At 32.7% G+C, this 12,399-nt stretch overlaps 1 protein-coding gene across 1 annotated transcript in view; it reads right to left on the bottom strand.

The window, feature by feature from the left end:
- The window catches only part of LOC111627379 (paraplegin-like), a 42,495-nt gene that overhangs the window by 13,670 nt on the left and 16,426 nt on the right, over positions 1 to 12,399 (bottom strand). Inside the window, exons 6-10 of the mRNA XM_023370940.1 lie at positions 11,902 to 12,135; positions 2,682 to 2,831; positions 2,154 to 2,298; positions 1,401 to 1,509; positions 524 to 588 (exon numbers count right to left, since the gene is read on the bottom strand). Coding sequence (XP_023226708.1) covers positions 524 to 588; positions 1,401 to 1,509; positions 2,154 to 2,298; positions 2,682 to 2,831; positions 11,902 to 12,135 — 703 coding nt within the window. The remainder of the gene's footprint in view (positions 1 to 523; positions 589 to 1,400; positions 1,510 to 2,153; positions 2,299 to 2,681; positions 2,832 to 11,901; positions 12,136 to 12,399) is intronic.

The raw sequence follows: 12,399 nt of genomic DNA, 5'->3' as shown, positions 1-12,399 counted from the left end.
CTGCCGATAAAGAGGTTGCGGCCGAAGTTTTCATCTGTAAAACGTGAACGTGAACATCAAATGTTGAGCACCGCTTACAAGATAGTGGTGCTCGACGTTCGCGTTTTAAATATGAAAACTTCAACCACAACTTCTGTAATAATCTGCCAAGTGTTTGAAAGGAGTCACTTTATTGTGTCTGTATAAAGCAAAGTAAATTACAACACAGTTTCATCAGAATCAACAGAAATGTCCAAATTAAATTTATTCACATTGTCCTCAACTTTCTCCATTACTTATAACTATAATTCACTCAATTTAAAAAAAGTTATTTCAAATTTATAGAAAAATGTATTGATGTGGTGCCATATTTTTTGAACTTTCAGTACATACTTTACAATCAAAAATGATTTAAAATATACTCCTAACAAATATATTTTAACTATTGTTTTATGTTTAAAATTTTATATTTATATATAAACAATCACAATAAAATAAAAAGTATTCTATATAAGAAAAAAATGCTCTATAGCATACAATTTACCATCTAATTCCACTAATAATTGGTTAAGAGTCTGCTCTTCTTCGCCCGTAACGCCTTCTATATTCCTATGCAAATATATATTATTTATATTAAGTATATAAATAATTAGTATTTTATTATATTTTTAATTAATATATTATAATTTAAAATTAAAAATATTCTTAAATGCTTTTATATGACTGCTGGACAGCCAGAACTGTAAAGACAACTGCATAATTTCCGAGCTTCTTATGCTCGGAAATTATTATGGACAAGTTTGAATTTGACCATAATAGATTAGACCTTGTCTCTTGTCACTCCATTATGGACCCAGCCGCAGGCGCGAAGAGCATGAAAATGCCCTTTTGATACCCACAATGTTGAAAGACATGAAAATAAAAATAGAAAATGTTTTCGTTGGAGAAACTCAAGAAAATTGTTAATGATTTGTTTATATGTAATTAATTCTGTCTACTTTCATTGTCTAATAAACTATAATCATTATCATCGGCATTCAGTATCGATGATTTGACAGCTATACAACCAAGGTGATGAAGATGAAGATGTCAGTCTGTTGCTCTATGGATCAGATCAGATCTGAAATTAATAGCAGCACAGCCAATGCTGAACATGTTGCTCTAAGAATCCGGATTCAAGTCTGAGTTGGATCATCATAAATATTTGCAGGTGGTTTGACCCATACATGTTAGAACTATTCTTAAACATCAGTTGGTGGCTGCATTGTAAATCTAGCTAAATTTATGATGTGCACGAGAAAAGAATTTCTAAGTACCCATAAGGAGTGATACAGAAAGCAAATTAAAAGCAAAATACTTTGAATATTTTAAAATAATGATTATAAAATAATAACGTTAAATTTATATTTATATATCTTTACCCAGTACTTCTTTTACGACCAATTGCATCAATTTCGTCAATATATATAATACAAGGTGCCCTTTTTCTTCCTTCTCGAAATAGATCTCTTACTCGTGCGGCTCCAAGACCTGATTGATTTAAATTCTGTATTAATTTTTTTGCAGTATGACTTCATACAAATCCAAAAATATTTTATTACTATAGATTTTCAAAGCTTAAAATTAAAAAAAAATTGCTTTATATAATTACTACCTGATTCAATATATCATGTAAATTTTATTAAAGTTAATTTTATTAATTAAATATAAAGTAATTTGTCTACAGGTAGGTGGTTAGGCTGCCATCTTGCGATAAATTTAATAATAGTGAATACATTCATTTTTAATTTTAATATAAAGTTTTGAAAGAAAAGAATTTGCCCAAAGCAGGACTCAAATCCTGAACTCCTGCTTATCATGAAGACACAATTAGCCTTAATATAGTCGATGATCTGGCTTTAATTAAGATTTAGGTTAATGGATTAAATGTTTACATTTTGAATAATGTATTTGTTTGTAAATTTTTAATTATGTTTACTATTAAAAAAAGAATTAAAAAGCAGAAGACTGAATGCTCTTCAGATCCAGATTATGGCTTAAGTGGCTACGTAAAATATCATGTGATGATGGCAATGACGAAACTGATTCTATTAGTTGTTTTGTATAAGTATTTTTACAATTAAGTGCCAAGATATACAAAATATATTAGTTAATCTTTTTTATAATTTACTTACCACCAATCATTTCAATAAATTCAGAGCCAGCCATTGCCAAAAATGGGACATTGGCCTCCGTTGCTACTGCTTTTGCCAGCATAGTTTTACCGCATCCGGGTGGTCCGAGCAACAAAACTCCTTTAGGTACTTTAGCACCAAGACGCTATTGGAAAACAATTATTCATATTAAAAAGCATACTTTTGAAACATAATTAAATATATTCAAAATTATCAAGATCAATGCAGTGGAAACTTGCTTGTTTTTGTGTTTTGACTACATAAAAAGCATAATGCATTTAAAGTTTCACAAACTATAAATACTATAATGCAATTACTATATTTGAACATATGTTAGATTTTGAGTAAATTAATTTAATGTAACTTATATGACTTAATTTCACAGCCTCTATAATCATCAGATGATGTAGTAATTTCCAATTACGTGGAGAGTTTGGTCTCGTATGTAACTGGAAATTACATGAAAACAATTAAATTATAAACATTTAAACATTTTTTTATACATTAATGGTACATAAAAAAACATACCGTGTAACGTTCTGGTTTTTTGAGGTAGTCCACAAATTCCATTATTTCTATTTTAGCTTCTTTTAATCCGGCAACATCTTTGAAACGCACTCCTTTACCAGATCCAGTTAAAGGATCCACAATTGTGAATTTTGCTCTTCCAAACTGAGACTAAAACATAATATCACACTTAATATCTAATTATCATCATTAAAAAATAATAATAAGCAAACTTTTAATTAAAAAATTCCAAAAGTTTTTCAATAAACACATTTTCAAGTGAACTGAAATGTATGTTTAATATAAAGGATCCTAAATATTTAATAGTAGTTTAATTTTTATAGTCGACGTCAGCAACCTTTCAGCGATGGCACAACCACCAATGAAAGGTTGCCGAACCATGGTGTACACTATTCTGTTGAAACAAATGCATCTTATTCCAGGTATCCCACAGTCTTTGACCATAAGTTTAAACAGGTCTTAAACCTGACTGAATCCGTGACAGGCATGAAAGGCTCCTTAAATTGCAGGATAGAGAACTTAATATATATATATAATTACTAAATTGACCCAAATATTAGTCAGTGTTGACATCAAGCATTTATTTGTCAAGAACTTTTTCAACAGAAACTGCTCAACTTCTAACAGCGCAATTTAAATGAATAAGGAAATGTTATAAGTTTAACCAAATAAGAAGTGATAATGAAACATTCAGTCCAATGAAACATTCAGTCTGATGAAAAAATCTTCAAATTCAAAGGTATTGTCTTCTATGTGAGGTATGTAGATGGCATACTAATTTTATATGATTCTGATATTACTACAGCACGAAACATTGAAAGTTATGCAAATACTTTGAACAAAAACATCAAATTTACTTACGAAGATAAGATACATAATGAGATTAAATACTTGAATATCATAATAACAAGACAGAAAGAAAAAGTATTGTTCCGTAAGTACGGAAAGACATGTAATATCAATAAGGTAATCAATTACAGATCATACTGTCCTGAAAAAATTAAACAAAACATACTTCTTATGAAATTGCAGAAAATATATAATAGAACATCTTTATATACAGATATTGAGGTTAAAGATATTTTTAAGAAATATTTATTAAATGACTACCCACGGCAACTTACATATAAATGGCACTACCTCTACATTAATAATAATGTTAAAAACAGAAATATTGATAATGTATTTATTAAATTTCCTTATGTTAAAAAACTGTATGAAAAATATAAATATTTCTTAGGTATTTTATTAGGTATTCACCCAGTGAATTTGATAGAAAAACAAAGTAACAGATTTAGTAAAAGCATTTATTTAATTAATATAGGAAGTACTACGATTAAGAAGAATCCTTTGGATGTGGCCGAAGTTGTTTATAAACTTCGATGCACATGCACAGATAAGGTTTACGTTGGCAAGACAGGAAGAAAACTCGGAATAAGATCGAAAGAGCACGAAACGGCAATACGAATGAAAAAATAGAATCTCCCTGGTATCAACATTGTAGTAATAAAACCTGTACTATTAACCGGTATAACATAAAAAATATTGTATAAAATAAAAAATGTGTTTATAAGACATATTGTGGAACACTATTGTATTAAAAATTATGCAAATACCATTAATTTGAATACGGGAGTCAACATAGATGCATACTGGGATAGTTTAATCTATACTACTATATAAAGAGACAACGTATTTTTCGTTTGTGACCACTAACCGTGAAAACTACTGAACCAATCGTTACCAAACTTTAACTGTAGCATCTTTATGATCCCTGGAATGTTTACCATTAATCAAACCTACAGATTTTTTATTAATTAAATAAAACTGCAACGGATTTTTGTCTGCCTATTTCTCTCTCTCTCTTCACTAGATGGCGACACACGCTATCTATAAGAAAAGTCTATTATATTTGAAGAACTGACATTAAATTATTAGTTAATTAGCAAAATCTTTGAGGAATTAAAAAAGTGACGTCATCACGCTAGATGGCCGTATATGTACTGCTTGCTTAGCGTCCGCCGTTTTTATTTTAAAATCGTAAAATTGCGGCCCTGATTATCAGAAATTATGATTCTATCTGTTATTTTGATACTTTTCTTTCTTTATAATGTTTTATTTACTTTATTTTCCTGTAATTAGAGACGATACAACTTTAAAATAAACAGATCAGCTTTCTCTTGCCAATAGATTATCTCAACTTTCACCGATTGGCGTCGGTTAATTTGTAATCGGATAGGAATTGACCGTGAATTGTCCAGCGTTAAGTGTTTATTGCTTTTGCGATAATAGGAGTAGAGCAGAAGCGTCCCTTAATGAACTGCCACATTATATTCCAATCTTAACGTTCTTAATGAACTGCCACATTATTTAATTCCACATTATATTCGAATCGACATTTTATATTTTGTAAGTATTCACGTATCACATTACATGTCATTCATTTAATTCTGTACTACTTACGTTATACCGATTTATATAGATTTTAATTTTCTTTTACATGCTTTCATTTACGTTTTAAATATCATGTGATCTAATCTACGAACGGCAGCTTTCCACGCATCACATAAAATTTCTACGGGAAAGCCCTCATTGCAGGCGTAACAGTATTTATACAACGGGAAAGTGTCATTTATGGATTATGTGAATTCCAGGACTCTGCTAAATGCCACACAGTATGCTAATGCAACGCATTAGCATACTGTGTGGCATTCAGTAGAATATACGACGTGAACACCTTCAGTAATTAAAAGGAGATATAGATAGTAAATAAGGACACATTTTTCTATATATTATTTATGTCTGTTACGCTGAAATCAAATACAATTGTGAGGGAAGTGATAGTATAAAGCCTTTGCTGAAGTGCTTGATTAATTGTTCCAATATGCCTAGAGCAATTTCTAAGGAAATACGAGAACTTGTCCTACGACATCAAAGGAATGGCATGACCATCGCGGAGATAGCCGAGTGCCTCCACATTTCGACACGGAGTGTATCGAGAGTAGTAAAACTGTATCAAGACACACGGTCGGTGTTGCCAGGACGCTCGTCTGGCCGATCGCGCCTAACAACTCTTGCTCAAGACGAGCAACTTAGGGCGAAAAGCCAGGTGAGTCCATTTGCCACAGCATCAACTTTACGATCCTGTCTTGATTTGAACGTGTCCGCGGACACTGTTAAGCGGAGGTTAGTAATATTTGTAGTATAATATATTAACCTTCCAACGAAATATATTTCTATCGATAAGATGACCCGCCAGACATTTCTATTAACGTGCTCTTGCGTATACAGAAATGTAGGAAGCAGGATAATATATATTTTTATTTTATTCATAGGTTGCGCGAAGCAAATCTATTCGGAAGGAAAGCAGCTACCAAACAAACACTTACACGTGCAAATGAAATGGACCGACTTGGGTTCGCATACCAACATCGACAATGGACAACTGAAGACTGGCAAGCAGTCATATTCACAGATGAAAAAGTATTTAGCTCATGCAGCAACGGGACCGTGTGGGTGCGTCGCCCACCATCAACAAGGCACAACCCTGCATATGTGTGGCGCACCCAAAGAAGCGGTCATTTTTCGCTAGGTGAGTGTTTTTAATTTGGTGTTTTCGTGTGTAGATGTCATTACCTTTTCGAACATGACGACTTATCTGCTTTTTCTGTTTACAGGTGTCTGGGGATGGATGAGTGGTGTAGGTCCCGGGGAGTTGGTTCGCATAGACGGTCACCTCACCGCCATGCAGTATATCGAGATCTTAGATCAGGTATTACTGCCGACGGTGAGGGCCGTCTATGGCGATGAACCATTTCTGTTCATCCATGACCGCTCCCCGGTACACACAGCACAAATCGTCACTGCGTGGATAGAACAACATCCTTAAATCCTGGACATGGAATGGCCGGGGAGAGGAGTGGACCTCAACCCGATCGAACATTTGTGGTCTGTGATCACCCGCGGGCCCATTCAGACCGCCAATCCCAACGACCTTTGTCTCTGGTTGTTGGGAGAGGCTTCACGAGGGCATGCTTTGCCACAATCTTGTGGAAAGCATGCCTAAGCAACTGAATGCGGTAATGCATAATGTTGGATCGTGGTCGGGGTACTAAACCTCTCCCCTCCATCTTCATGTTTTATTGTTCTTTTGAGTTAGCAGACGCTAACAGTTTATTTTTGTGAGCTTAGTTAGCTATGTTCTGTTAACGAATCATCGAAATGTTGATTAATTGCTATGTTCTGTTAAAGATTCGTCCGTATTGTGATTAATTGCTATGTTCTGTTAAAGATTCGTCCATATTGTGAGTAATTGCTATGTTCTCATCGAAATGTTGATTAATTGCTATGTTCTGTTAACAAATCATCGAAATGTTGATTAATTGCTATGTTCTGTTAACAAGTTGTTTGTAACTTGAGTTAATAAATCTCATTTACTCATTTCTAATCTGTGTGTTTTGCAAACAAGTCATAAAATCGCTGCACAATTTAATGTTATAACAGTTATTATACCTGTTACTTCACATTAATGTGCATTGCTTGCAGATTGATTGCTTAGATATATATGTTATATCTGATTTGCGATTCGAATATAGTTTGGTAACGATTGACAGCCAATACGGTTTACGCAGGGTGTGACCTACAGGAATGTCCAATCAAGCAAGTAGAACAAGGTGTGGCTAACACCTTTTAACAAATCAGGATCAAAGAAATTTCCCAATGTTTTATTGGATAATAACAAACCAATATACTTTGTGTTTTGTCTCTTAACTTTAAAAACTTAATCAGTAAGCAATAAAGTGGCAATCTTGCGAAAAGGGGAGAGAAAGCAAATTCAGAAGGGAAAAGTGTTGAGAAGAAAAACATAAATGTAGAAAAAACTGCGGAATGTGACCTTTGCAGTTGAACTTGTTTATTTAGAAAAAAAATTGGAATCTCAAGCAGTGATTCTCTGAAGTAACATATTAGTTGCAAATTCCTGTTGTTGCTCTCCAATCGACCGAAATGTAAAAGTTTCATTAGCTGGTTTGACATTCGTGAACATCACAAATCGTGTGTTCCGCGAGTCTAATCAAAACCCAATATTAGTTGATGGCAATAATGCGATGTATCACTCTTAATTATGTCATGAAAACATTTTATTCTCATTTTATTTCAAAAAACTATAAAGATTGTGTCCAATACTTTAACCCCTTCATTAGAAAGCTTCTTTCGAAATCGCATGCTGAAAAATGTATAGCTTTTGATTATTTAAAAAATATTTATTAGCAATTTAAAAAAGTGTGTATATTTCCTAAATGGCATCTTTCCCGGATAAACAAATTTAGATGCAACTTCACACCTGCAATGAGGGCTTTCCCGTAGAAATTCTGTGATGTGTGGAAAGCTGCCGTTCGTAGATTAGATCACATGATATTTAAAACGTAAATGAAAGCATGTAAAAGAAAATTAAAATCTATATAAATCGTTATAACGTAAGTAGTACAGAATTAAACGAATGACATGTAATGTGATACGTGAATACTTACAAAATATAAAATGTCGATTCGAATATAATGTGGAATTAAATACAAAGTAATAAAATGAATACAATAAGATCTGTTTATAAAATGTCAATATATTTTATTAATATATATATAATGACGACGAAGAGATATGAAAACATTTTTTGCAAACTTGAACTCTGTATAATGAATAAATATTTGTTTGAACAACGAATTGTTCATTGCAATATTAATTCATAAACTTTATACGAGTATAATTTTAAAAAAAATCGATTTAGAACACAATAAAAAAAATTTTATAACTGAAGCAGCAATAAATTATAAAAAATGTATTAAAAATAAACAGTTCTGACAAAACTGATTCTTAAATATCAAGGACAACATTCCGTTCAATGAAATTAAACGGTAACCTTGACATGTGACCCGCCTCCAACAAGGAAGGGAGTTTACCTTCACAGAGTAACGTGATACTTCGCGCGTTGTTGTCGTTAATGGTGGGTGTGGGTGGCGGCTCACTTGACACCCTGTTGTGAAAGTAATAAACTTTAACCGACCTTGACAGAGTGTCTAGTTACTAAGAATAACAAGTGGGGAGAAGTTGTTTAAATGGTAATAAACCACTTGGCAGTTCATTAAGGGACGCTCCCGCTCTACTCGTATTACCGCAAAAGCAATAAACACTTAACACTGGACAATTCACGGTCAATTCCTATCCGATTACAAATTAACCGACGCCAATCGGTGAAAGTTGAGATAATCTATTGGCAAGAGAAAGCTGATCTGTTTATTTTAAAGCTGTATTGTCTCTAATTACAGGAAAATAAAGTAAATAAAACATTATAAAGAAAGAAAAGTATCAAAATAACAGATAGAATCATAATTTCTGATAATCAGGGCCGCGATTTTACAATTTTAAAATAAAAACGGCGGACGCTAAGCAAGCTGTACAGCACTTATGGCAGGTTGTCGAATCGTTTCTGCAGGTAATTGTACAAAATATTCGAAATAGTTATTGGTGAATATTTTTGAGATTGATTGATAAATAATGTCGAGAGCTGCAAGAGCACGAATAGGAAGAAACAGTTCATAATTGTAGACGACGTGAATCTACACTTCTACAGCAAAGACTGGAAGGGCAACGAATTCGTTTGGCTCAGAATCGAATGCGTGTAGCGAGGAATTTTTTAGGTTTCACATCAATATAACTTATTCAGAAGTTTTATGATTTTATTTTTTGATATTTTGCAAAACTCTACTGCAATACTACACATTGATCACTCAAAAATAATTAATGAACAATTAGTTCAAATTTTCTAAGTTCTATATGTATATAAGAGTGGGCAGGCCGTGACGGGGATGCTAGTAGAATATAAAAGCACAGATAATGTTAAACAAAATAACCACTGATGAGGTTGTAAAATGAAATGCATATGGTGAAAAAGCTTAATAAAGTAAGAAGTGATTGTTGAATTCAATTCTTTCCACTTGTGAGTTTTGAGTTTCTTCGAAGTAGGGAAAAACTGAGTAATTTTAACTTGCTAGTTTAAAAGAGAACTTTAAGTATTTTTTTTGGACTTTTTAATTTTTTAAAATTTATAAATAATCGATCCCATTGCTTTTATTTATTTTTTACATATTGAAACATTCAGTGTTGTTCATATCTCAAAAGCATGATGTTGATTCATACCACATTTTTGCTCTTATATGAAAACATTGCTTGTTTTTTGTATTATTGAAACACAAGTCCTGCTTTGCTTATAAGAGCATACATTGCATATGAGCATGATCTTATGTATGAGGGTCATTCAATAAGTCCTTAGAAAAAGATAGAAAAACAAATTATTTTAAATAGATTTTTTTTTCAACATAATCTCCTTTAAGCTCTATACACTTTTCCAAGCGTTTCTCCAACTTTTTAAAGTCATCTAAAAAGTAAGATTTCGGAAGGTCCTCAAAATAGGCATCTGTTTGGATGATGACCTCCTCGTTCAACATGAACTGTTGTCCACCGAGCCATTTTGTTGTAATAATTCAAACTTTAATTCCATGATTTTGGCCATCAAAACTGCACAGGTGTGCACCCATGCATTGTCTTGATGAAAGAGGATCTTTTTCTTTTTCAAACAAGGACGTTTTTCCTCGATTTCTTCGCTCAACTGGTGCAATAATGACGTATAATACTCTCCAGTTATTGTTTTTCCTTTTTCCAAGTAATCGGTGTAGATGATTCCGCGTGTATCCCAAAAAACCATGGTCATCACCTTCCTAGCCGATTTTATCATATTTGCCTTCTTTGGAGCCCTTTCTCCTTCAAAAACCCACTGTTTTGACTGTTCCTTTGTCTCTGGAGTGTAGCAGTGTATCCACGTTTCGTCCACATTTATGTACTGACACAGAAACTTGTCAGGATTGCGACAAAAAAGTGCCAAAATAGCCTCAGAGTCGACCACATGATTATGTTTATTCTCCACTGAGAGCAAACGCAGCAGCCATCTTGCTGAGATTTTTTCACACCCAATTTTTTGTGAAAAATTGAAAACACCGTACCTTGTGATATGTCTGTGGCCTCAACTATTTTGCGCACTTTGATTCGTCGATCACTCAAAACCATATCATGGATTTTGTCAATCATTTCGGGAGTAGTCACTTCCACTAAACGTCCTGAACAATGTTCATCTTTTGTGGATGAACGGCCATGTTTAAACTCATTTACCCAATTGTAAACAGTTGCAAACACAGGAGCAGATGTGCCATGAACTTCATCCAACTCAGCCTTGAACTCTTTCAGTGTTAAGCCTTTTAAATATAAGTGTTTAATCACTGCTCGAAACTCACTTTTTTCCATTTTTCTAAATAAACAAAAGTTTCTTGCTTCAATCGACAATAAAAATGAAACCATGTGATGAATGTGACTGAGACTTTCATAGATGTCTAGTGAGTCATGATGCTTACTAAAAACAAGCCATTTTTGATGCTACAAATGCCATCTATTGGATTTTCTAAGGACTTATTGAACGACACTTGTATGCCACTTGTTTTAACTTGTAAGAGACTGTACTGCTTTGTCAATGTAAATTAAATGTACTGATACAATAATTATTTGGTGACATCTCTGTGGTAACCCATTATTAAAAATAAAAAAAAAATGTTTCTAATACTATAAATTTTTTTTAAATATGAAGTTTTTTAGGTATTTTGCAGAATATAATGCCAATTTTGCATTACATAAGAGCATACTCTTAGAGCAAGACTCCACTAGCATAAAAACAACCTAAAAACTCATTGATGTTATGATGTAGAAGCCACTGATGTCTGATTTGATGGTACCGTTTTACAAATGTGTTCCCATCAAAAAATGAACAGTGTTCAGCTTGATTTACACGCTGCTCCAACATAAAAACATCATGCAATTAAAAATAATTATGGCAAGTGTTTTTACACTAGTAAACTCTCAGCCTTATATGGTGTTTTCATTGCCTTTATATACGTGGAAACTCCATATTAAAAATAGAAATTAATCAGGATAATATTCATAATTTGCTTACAATTCTTACTTTCAGGATTATTTTATTTGGTATCAGTACTAAACTGCCAATAACACAATTTAAACAAAATAATTATGTAACTATATAGAAAGAAAAACAATGTTGATAGCTAATTTATGAACTTTTAAACATTTTCAAAATCCTTAAATTAACAAAATATTAAATACTTACAAAAAAATCCATTGCCTGTGGAGTTTTGATTTGAACGCTTCTAAACATCAATAAAATCATTAATGAGACTGCCACTAAAGATACGAGTAATAACCAAGTACTTTCTTGATTTCTTTCGTAAACTACGGGAACGCACTGTTCGGGTTTAATACCGAGATTTTCTTCGGCTTGTCGTAATTTCTCTTCAAAATTTTCCACGTCAAGAATATTCATGTGATAAGTCTTGTGTTCTACCTGATATAAAATAATTTATAATTATTTTAAAATTAAGTCAATTAAACAAAGCATTTCAAATAACATTCATTGCTTGCATACACAATCTTTCAAAAAGAATGCTATCATTTTAATAATTGTAATTATGTTAATTATTATCTGAGAATGTTGTACTGTACACTAAAACATTGGAAAACCAACCAAGTTTCACATTTGCCCATTACAATTTCTCAGTAAGTGTACATGTCACAGGGTACACGTCCAACCAATATTCAAATCCTTCCT

This window comes from Centruroides sculpturatus, unplaced genomic scaffold (genome assembly GCF_000671375.1).
Source record: "Centruroides sculpturatus isolate CEXI.00-Female unplaced genomic scaffold, Cexi_2.0 scaffold378, whole genome shotgun sequence".
In the NCBI taxonomy this organism is placed as follows: Eukaryota; Metazoa; Arthropoda; class Arachnida; order Scorpiones; family Buthidae; genus Centruroides; species Centruroides sculpturatus.
This window is presented reverse-complemented; position numbering and strand designations above follow the sequence as displayed.